Raw genomic sequence first — 9,960 nt, forward strand, 5'->3', positions numbered from 1 at the left:
CCTCTATCTCTGGCGTTCGGATGCCAAATCCCGTCTTTCTGTCGGGCATTCGCTTTTTCCTAGGCTCTGAGCCTGCGCCCTCCCTAGAGGAGCCGGGAGGTCCTCCGAGCCGCCGGGAGAGGGCAGCAGCGACCTCGCAGTCCCGCCGGCCGGGAAAGGGCGCTCCTGCCGCGGAGGTGGGGGCGGACCCGGAAGTGCTCGGCCGCGCCCGCGACCCCGGCGCCCCGGATGGGGAAGGAGACGGGCGACCGTCTTACCCCGGCCGCGCAGCCCCAGGAACTGCGGGCAGGTGGGTTACGAGTGGGAGACCGTCTTTCCGGGCCTCTTTATCCTTCGCCATCGCCCGCAGGCCCAAGGCTGGTGAGGGGCGGCGGCGGGCGGGGGAGGCCGGGGAGGGGGAGTAGGGCGCCCCCGGGGACACCTGCCGGACCCCACGGAGCGGCGTTGCGCTTTTCGGCTCCGCGGACCCTCCAGCCCGGGCGGCGGCCGGGAGCTCCCTGGGTTGGGGTCCCTGCTGCAGTGAGGGGTCTCCCAGAGTGTCTCGCTTGTGCAGCAAAACCTATCGTGGTCTCCGTGGAGGAAATAAGGTCGGGCAGTAAGAATTTTTTTCGCAGACTTGTTGGATGACCCCGGTATTTCTGACTCTTTTAAGTTTTCATTGTGAAAAAGGAGAAAACGTCGTGAGAGTCTCCCCTGTAGAAGTAGAATGATAACCCTTTAAATGATGTTAAACTCAGTTAATGGGTTAAGAATCTTTAGTTTTTCTGAGTCCTTGGTTTTAGCCGAATAAACTGTAGAACTCATACCTTTTTGTATTGTGCAGTTTACTGTGGTCTTTAGACTGGTACCTTTTTTTTTAAATAATAGATGCCTTTGAGATCTCAATAAATAAAGGCTCTGGATCCTATCCCTAGAAATTTGCATTAATCGCAGCTGCAAGGATACAGTGACAGGGAGTGTTTTTGGATGCTCTGAAGCCCATCCACAGACCTCAGGGATATATGAATCCCTGAGTTAACTGGTTTAGAGGTAGACATGATGTGAGGCCCCGGCTTTGGGGTCAGACTTTGGTTTGAATTTGGTTCCATTGTTTACCACTGTTAATTTGGGCTAAAGTTATGTAAGCGGTTTGAATCTCAGGTTTTTTGGTTTTTGTTTTTGTTTTTTTACTAATTAAAGTGGAGCTAATGCTAACTTGGAAGGTGGGGATTAAATGAAAGAAGCTGCAGAAGGCACTCAGCACATAGCAGGTACTGAGTTAAGTAATAGCTAACAGGTGTCTTTTATTATCCATGGGATTATAACTTAAAGTCTGAAATGAAATGTTAATGTCCCCAATTATAAAATGGCCACCACGTATATTTTGCTCCAACTTTTAATAAACTGAGTTGGTTTGATTTTAACTGGGTCCTTCCCTTGACCTTTCACAGCTTTCATACGTTCATAGTCTCTCTTTTTCTAGGAACTTGGCTGTATTGTCCTGCCTCAGAGAGCAAACTCATCTACTGCAGGCCTGGCCTGGGTTGCTGCCTTTGAAACTCGGAACAATACCAACCACAACACAGCATGGAATTTCTAGAGAGGTCTTATTTCAAAACTTTATAAAGAACAAGAACCACATGGACTTGTGCAAGGGAGGTGGAACTGGCCTGTGTTTGAGGGAGAGGATCATGTGTGCCCAACCTGGAACTAACACGAAGGAGGCCAAGTGGCAGAAGATCTTGTATGAACGACAGCCCTTTCCTGATAACTATGTGGACCGGCGTTTCCTGGAAGAGCTCCGGAAAAACATCTACGCCCGGAAGTACCAGTACTGGGCGGTGGTATTTGAGTCCAGCGTGGTGGTACAGCAGCTGTGCAGTGTCTGTGTTTTTGTCGTTATCTGGTGGTATATGGATGAGGGTCTTCTGGCCCCCCTGTGGCTTTTTGGGACTGGCCTGGCTTCTTCACTGATTGGTTATGTTTTGTTCGATCTCATTGACGGAGGTGAAGGACGGAAGAAGAGTGGGAGGACCCGGTGGGCTGACCTGAAGAGCGCCCTCGTTTTCATTACTTTTACGTATGGTTTTTCGCCAGTGCTGAAGACCCTGACGGAGTCTGTCAGCACAGATACCATCTATGCCATGGCGGTCTTTATGCTCTTAGGCCACCTCATTTTCTTTGACTATGGCGCCAATGCTGCCATTGTATCCAGCACGCTGTCCTTGAACATGGCCATCTTTGCTTCTGTCTGCCTCGCGTCACGCCTGCCCCGGTCCCTGCATGCCTTCATCATGGTGACATTTGCCATCCAGATTTTTGCCCTGTGGCCTATGTTACAGAAGAAACTGAAGGCGTGTACTCCCCGCAGCTACGTGGGAGTCACACTGCTTTTTGCATTTTCAGCCTTGGGAGGCCTGCTGTCCATCAGTGCTGTGGGAGCCATCCTTTTTGCCCTTCTGCTGGTTTCCATCTCTTGTCTCTGCCCTTTCTACCTCATTCGCCTGCAGCTTTTTAAAGAAAACATTCATGGGCCTTGGGATGAGGCCGAAATCAAAGAAGACTTGTCCAGATTTCTCAGCTAAGTTAGAGACTTCCATTCTGTTATTAAGGCAAGCTGATAGACTAGCCTCCTAACTAGTATAAGATTTGAATCTTACAAGAGTCCCATTCTGGAAGCAACGTACCAATGTGGGTCGGGGAACAGAGATCAAAAGAAAAAACTAACCAAAGGCGTGGGTGGTGAAGGTGCTTGCCCTTTCTGTTATTTTGTGGATGAAAAAGCTTCCTGGGGCCCTCTTGAATTCTTGCCTGTCATCCACTGTAACAAATAAAGTGATGTGGTTTCTATTTATTAAATAACAACACATCCATTAAGTTGTCTCACGATTTTTCTGTAAGCAGAAGGCTGACGGGGCGTGAAGATTGAAGAGAGAATGAAAATATGTGTGTTGATGAGTAAAGTCACTTTGCTCTACCTTTATCTAGAGCTCAAATGCTAGAATCCTGGATGCTGTGCTCTCTTATTGGCTAAGATCACAGAATCCGTCACTTCACCTTGACTCCCGAGTTTCTCCTTCGTTCTCAGTGAAGCATGGACACACTACAAGGGAGAGTGTGATGTTCATAATACATAATCAGAATGCCAGGGCATTCAGAGAGGCTGAAGTAGTTAGGAACTATTTGGTAGAGGAGGTGGCATTTGAGCTTGGTCTTGGAGGTTAGGCGGGATTTAGGTAAAAGATGGTTTTAGGGCAAGGTGGCAAAGGCCTTTAGGAACCAGGTCAGTAATAAGAACAAGTGAAGCCAGCAGACTTCGTGTGACGAATGGCAGCTGAACGCTGAATGGAGTGCGCCCTGGCCAGCGAGGGCAGCCGCCGCTCCCCCTGAGGGTTTCTAGCCAGAACGTAGGCCTGGCTGCAGATCTGGAAAAAGTTCTGAGTAAAATCCAAAATGAAATCTCAGTATCACAAATGTGATTTTTGTCAAATTCTGTCAAATTTAAATCTGGACAGAAACCACACTTGGATGCAGCCTGAGGCCACCATTGTGCCACATCTGTTGTTCGGGTGAGCACAGAGGTGAGGAAGTGTTTCATGGGGGTTCAGGGTTATGGGGATTGGAGGAAAAGTTGGAACAGGAGGTTTGCGTGACAGGAACTTGGGCTTTATACTGTGGGTCATTGGGAGCAATCCAGCTTATCTAAGCAGGGAGTAAATGATTAGATCATGGGCTGATTATGCAACTGCTCCGTGTCTTGTTTTTCATCTGTAAAGTGGGAATGGAATCTGCAGAACGCTCTGAAGAGCCCTGGACATGTGGCACTACGTCCGTGTCGGCGGCCGCTGTCACCAAGTTGATCAGTAGGAAGGCTGGAAGACGACAAAGTACAAAACGCATCAGGTGCTTCCCAGAGGAGCTGGTGTCTCATGAAATAACTCACTTGGGGCAAGTCCCTGAACCATCTCACTGGAGATTAGCCTCAAGTCAGAAATTTCTTCAGAGGTAGTCGTCTTCCGAAAGAGTTCTGCTGTTTTTCTCCGAACATAGATTTCTCAATGTCTTGAACTAGTGTGTTCAGTACTGTCACCTCACATCATTCTTTTTCTGATTTGAATTTGGACTGATGAGTATAGTGTTTCATTAAAATGGGTAGTTTTCCCTAAGGCACGTTGGATTTTTTTCGCAGCCCCAAGGACACTGGCTCATGGGGAGAGATGATCTTGGAAACTGACTTGAGCTCAAAGCATCCATCCACTGCCTGTGTTGGCTGTGGCCTTTTCATGCCTCGGGAGAGGCCAGAACTGGCTCGTAGTTGCTATATGGTTCACATCAGGAACAGGGCCAGGTGTTAGTGGTTGAAGGTAGTAAAGAATTGTTTAAAATTGTGCATTATTTCTATCCTAATACATTTGCCTTACTTGAATGGTTTCTGATGATCAACTTTAGGGAACTCACGTAGCAGCTGCATCCATGTCGATGAACAGAAAGTTCTCCAAATTTGAACCACTTTCAAGAGTAGTTTCAGTGGGATGAATTAATGGGCCTGTGCTGTCATTTTCAGCTCTTCTCCATCACGCTGTATGTAGTATGTGGAGCGCCCCCGGCCTGATCCTCTTCAGTTTGACGGTTGTAGTTCAGTGTGGAGGTGGCTGGGGGATGGGAAGTTGAGGGTTGGATGTGAGGGGGTGGAGTGGGGCAGCCAGCTCAATTCAGGTAGAAAGGTGGCAAAAAGGATATTCCAGCTGGAGTGAATAGTATGTTCAAAGCACGCAGGGAACGGACTCATCCTGGCAGGGGACAGAAGCACAGAGCTGTGGGGAGAGGGCTTGAGGTCTGAAAGTGCTGAATACTTGGAGTTATCATCACCTATACTCAGCGCAAACTAAGGACGTTTAGAAAAGGGATATAAGATTCCCACCAAACGCAATGTTACGCATAAATATGAGATAGCTCAGTTTTCAGGCTGAGCTAGAGAGGCTGAGGCCGGAGAGCCCTGGATGAAGGGTGGGGACGACGGTGGGTGTGGGCATGAGAGGCCTGATGAGAGAGATTCTCTGAGATCTTGGGAGACTCATGCTGGGAAATGGGAGGGACTGGAGGATGACTGGGGCCTCTGTCTTGAGCGGATTTGTGTACCACTCACTATTCCATGAAAAAACAGGTGAGAACGGGTTTGGAGGTGAAGTAGATAAGAAAATAAGAATGGGACCCATTAAGTTTGAGGTGCCTGAAATGGTACACTCAGGCTAAGGTGTTCCAAACGTAGTATCTGGAGGACAGTGGCTCCAAATTCTGGGCGTATTCTAGAAGGGTATTGAAATCTAAACAGAATCTAGTGCTTTTGTACTTGGAATTCTTTGTATAGGATTGGTTGCCTCATAACCAGGCTGTGGTGGAATTAGAGATGGATCACAGAAGGAGAATTAAAAAATCAAAATGATAACCAAAGGGAAAGAATGCCCTATGAAAACAGATTAGAGAATTGAACACCACGCCCTGGAAGGAAGGCTCAACAGATACAGAGTCATCACCTATAACACTGAAAAGGGCCAAAGTGAATGTTGATTTGTTTACCAAGTCATGAGTGGGAGAGGACACCCTTTGAAATTTGAGCTGGGCGAGTTTCAGACAAATGAAAATATAATTTTATACACTTTCTGCCTGTAACTCCAAGAAGTTCCCCAGACCAAGAACATAAATGGATTCCAAAAAGGTTTGGGAAAAAATACAAATAAGCCGTAAACACTTTGTAAGAAAATGTTAAGAAATCCCAAGCTCGTACATGGTACTCCCTGAGGGATGATGAGGCTTCCTCAGGGCACGCTGCTTGTTGCTGCTGACACAGGGATGCAGGCCCAGATGATGATGATGGGTATGACCTGGTGTGACAGTTGTTGGGAATGCTACTCCTCACTAAAGGACAGTGATGCAGCCAGTCTCTTAAATTTAAGCTACGCTGAAAGAGTGCAAGCAGAATATTAAGGACTTAGATTTTTCAGAGAATATTATGGTGTGTGTGGGAAAGGAAAGGGGAAGGCATTACCATAGCATTGGAATTAAAATCCCAAACCAAATGCTTGCTTGCATAGGCAAATGTTAGCCCTCCCTTCTCCGCACCCCTTTCTCCCAGCCCTGCTTCCTGTCAGTAGGTAAGGCTGGATGGAGAGGGTGGTGGTGGCAAGTGAGAGCAAAGAGGGAGGAATGAGGAGGCAGCTTTGCCTGTGCCTCCAAAATGGCACCAGGGCTTGCAGTTGGGATAGACGGGGTCAGGGGAACGCAGAGCTATAGAGCAGTGGGTGTGCTTCGTTTTGGGGCATGATGTGGCTTAGAGACGATTGGCAGGGAGCTAGAAGGCTGTCGGGGATCTGAGGATAGCAGTACGTTGGGTCTGTGCGGCGACCAACTTGGTTGTCAGTGTTAGGCCTCTGTACCGTGGCATAAACTTTTTGAGTGAGCCTTTGAGCAGCTGGCTTCAATTGTGGATTTAAGAATCCATGCTGAGCGTATTCAAGGAAGCCTGGAGCCACTCTACAAAAGCCAAAGGCTCAAGGTCAAGACAAAGAAAAGCCAGCAGAGGGCATCAGTCACACAATTTTACAATATTCCAAACGCACTGGATGCAGGGAAACAGGGCTGGGACACAGTGCCATCCTGTGGAAGTTATTGATACTCCTTTTTGTAATGAAATTCAGTGGAATTCTTGATGAATTGTAGTTTGAGAAATAACTACATGGTTTGAGGTCCCCATAAATTCAGGAAATAAATAGCACGTTGGGATTTGATAAATTATAATTGCTACATTTTCAAGCACCCAGTGTGTACCAGGCACTGTGTTAGACACTTTTTATGCATTATCTTATTTACTTGTCATAACAATCCTGTAATACAGGTATTATTTTCATTTTACAGCTGAGGTGACTGAGACTCGTAGTGAGCCAGGAACTTGCCCAAGGCTGTGTTGCCAGTTTTGGCTGATACTTTGATTTTCTGACAGCTGAATTGCATGCAGGGCTAAAGGCTAACTGGTAGGCAGTTGCTTTTAATGCTTTCTCAAATCCCTCACCACCCCCTTTATCCCTTATTCCTACTCCCAACATCTAGCAAAATATTTATTGTCCACCCAGGCTGATGTCTACTCACATTCTGCCATTCACATTTTATGATGTTTGGCCTCAGGAATGTATTCATTCAGCAAATATTCACTGAGCACTAACTGTATGACAAATACTGTTCTATGTGCTTGAAGTACATCTAGGGACAACGTGGACAAATGTCCTCGATCTAGTAGAGCCCACCTTCGAGCAGGAGGAAACAGACAATAAACATAAGTAGAAGATAATGCTATGGGAAAAAAGGGGGAAAAGTGTCAATGGTATTAAATAAGGGGGTCAGGGTAGGTTTCATGGAAAAAGCAACATTTGACCAAAGACCTGAAGGAGGTGAGCGAATAATTCAGATTCCCAAGGGACGAACATTCCAGGCAGAGGGAAGAGCTGCTGTAAACGTGCCGGCAGAAGACCCCAGGCTGCCTGGCATATTTGGGGGAGAGCAAGGAGGGGCTGACATGGAGTGACCAAACGGGACAAAAGACGAGGCCAAAGAGGTAATGTGGGGTTCTAGATCACGTGTGACACTACAGGCTAGTAAAAGGACTCTGGCTTTTACTCAGAGATGGGAGCCATTGGAGGGGCTTGGAGAAAAAGAGGGATGTGATTTGGCATACATTTTGGAAGGCGCATTCCAGTTGCTGTGGGGCAAGACCAGAGCAGAAAGAAGCATTAGGAAGCGCTTGTAGTCATCCAAGCAAAGGTTGATGGTGCTCAGAACAGAGTGATAGCAGAAATGGCAAAAACAAGTCACGTTCTGGATATAATTTGAGAGTTGAGTCAAGGGCTTCTTGACATACTAGTTGTGGGGTATGAAAACAGAGAAGAAGCGTAAGTGACTCTTAAGGGTTTTGGCCCATGCAAATTGAAAGAGATGTGATCAATTGAGCTGGGTGCCAAGGGGATATGGGTGGAGATTTTGGGGAAGAAAATCAGTTTGAGGCATGTAGGATATGAAATGTAGACATAAGGGCTGAAAGGTTGAATAGGGAGTTCGATGAGTTTGGATTTTAGGAGCAATGTATGGGATGGAAATGTACATTTGGGAATTGTTGGTATATAAATGCTATGAGACTATCATCAAGGAGAGAGATCATCAAGGAAGTTGATATGAACCAAGAAGAGGACCAAGAACTCCAAATTAAAAGGTTGGAGAGAAGAATAAGCAAATTGATTTGGAAGTTGGAGTCCTGGGAACCAAGTGCAGATGACTCGAGGGAGAGGAGATGATCAACTGTGATCAGACGAAAATCTGGTAAATCAAGTAACATAGGGACAGAATTTACCATTGGATTTAGCAGGGAGGGAGTCATCGGTGGTGCTGAAAAGAGCAGTTTTTGGTGGAGTGGGGGGGTGGTAAGAACCTATTTGGGGTGGGTTTAAGAGAGAAAAGAGAAGGGGAATTGGAGCAGCAAGTACAGGCAACTTTCTAGAAGTTTTGCTTCAAAGGCGGTCCAGGAAACAGGACAGAACCTGAAAGGGGAGGTGAGGACAAGAAACTTGTTTTTTAAGATGGGAGAAATGATACCAGGTTTGTATGCTGATGGCAATGAAACAATAGAAAGCAGTAGTTGATGTGAGGACAGTGAGAATATTCTTGAGCCTTTGAGAGGAGAGGGGGTCTCGTGCCCGAGTGGGGAGCCTGGCTTTGGCCAGAGGACAGGACCGTTACCTATGGCAACAAGTGGAAGGTAGATACATAGAAATGCTCTGGTGAGAGGGTAGATGGTGACTGGGTCGATGAGGTGATGGGGATTTTTGGAAGTTCTTTTCTGATTGCTTCAATTTTCCTAGGGAAGTAGGAGGCAAAGAATCAGCAGCGAGTGAGGATAAGGGAGGAAGTGTTGGGGGAGCGAAGAGAGAAAAGGTAGGAGATAGTTTAGGAAGTTGGGGCAGTGAATGAACTAGGGATGGTTAGTGTAATTGCTCGGCAGGATTAAAGGCTCACTTGAATGTGGTGATCATGACTTTAAAGCGAAACTAATTAGTTTGGTTGTATGTGTGTGTGTTTTCCAGACCGCGTACACGTACACGGGTGCAAAGCGGAGGAGGTGGAGAGTTGAATATCCTCAGGGTGGTGGTTTTATCAAATCGAGAGGAGGACAAGGGAGAAGAGTACACACACATGGGCATGATTATAGTGATCGACCATGGCATCTAGTTGGGTAAGAAGGAGAGTGAACCGTAATGGGGGTGAAGGGCAGGGAGAAGATCAATGAATTGGAGTCCAAGCAGTTAGGAGCTTAGGAAGTGAAGAGCAGAGAATAAAGACAAGGCTATCAGTCTGGGAGTGAGTAGCTGAGGTAGAGTTGGGGGCAGCATCACTGGAGAAGTGAAGTCCAAGAAAATAAGAAGCGGGATGGATGGGCTGGGATGTTGGAAGGATAATTTATACCTCTGTGAAATCCCCGAGAATTAATGACAGGGAAGAGGAGCTAAAATCATCAAGGAATGAGGGAACGTGAACTAGGGGTTGGTGGCTCAAAGCAACCGCGAGGGGTAGTATGTGCTGTTGTCTGAGGCTCAAAGCTGAGGGTTTTAGGGTGGACGGAGGAAGAATGGTCTGAAAGCAAAAGTGAAAAGAGGAGTCGGCCCCTCAGGTTCAGCAGTAGGAGGGCTGTGGGGCACAAGCTCCCACCTTCTGAGACAACTGCAGGGGGAGCGGTGCCCCGAGAGGAGATGCAGGTGGTGTCAGAGCAAGAAGGCGAAGGACACATCCGGACAACAGGTTGAAGATACAGGGGATTTTGCTGATGGGGGAAAGTAGATTACAGAGGGCCCGGGGTAAGGGTTCCAGAAGCCGGGGAGGGCAGCTCAGCATGAGCGAGTCCAGAACCGTGTGGCGAGGAGGAGCGGGGAGGAGGGGGACCTA

General features: G+C 47.4%; 1 protein-coding gene across 2 annotated transcripts; it reads left to right on the forward strand.

The window, feature by feature from the left end:
• Positions 1–205: 205 nt before the first annotated feature.
• On the forward strand, positions 206–2,852 carry PIGC (phosphatidylinositol glycan anchor biosynthesis class C). Of its 2 annotated transcripts, none has more exons than XM_028123034.2 (2): positions 206–289; positions 1,463–2,852. In XM_028123034.2, the coding sequence occupies exon 2, from the start codon at positions 1,620–1,622 to the stop codon at positions 2,562–2,564; it is 945 nt and encodes a 314-aa protein (XP_027978835.1). In that variant the 5' UTR covers positions 206–289; positions 1,463–1,619; the 3' UTR covers positions 2,565–2,852. The 2 variants fall into 2 exon arrangements, with proteins under 2 accessions (XP_027978835.1, XP_027978836.1); XM_028123035.2 differs by having other exon boundaries at positions 257–360.
• The last annotated feature ends 7,108 nt before the right edge of the window (positions 2,853–9,960 follow it).

The sequence above is a fragment of the Eumetopias jubatus genome, unplaced genomic scaffold, assembly GCF_037043125.1.
Source record: "Eumetopias jubatus isolate StellerSeaLion01/CBP00866 unplaced genomic scaffold, mEumJub1_p1.0 scaffold_12, whole genome shotgun sequence".
NCBI classification, from domain to species: Eukaryota; Metazoa; Chordata; class Mammalia; order Carnivora; family Otariidae; genus Eumetopias; species Eumetopias jubatus.

Bases quoted from the DNA above. Each gene is read 5' to 3' on its own strand.
- PIGC (XM_028123034.2), top strand. From the start codon at position 1,620: ATGGACTTGTGCAAGGGAGGTGGAACTGGCCTGTGTTTGAGGGAGAGG.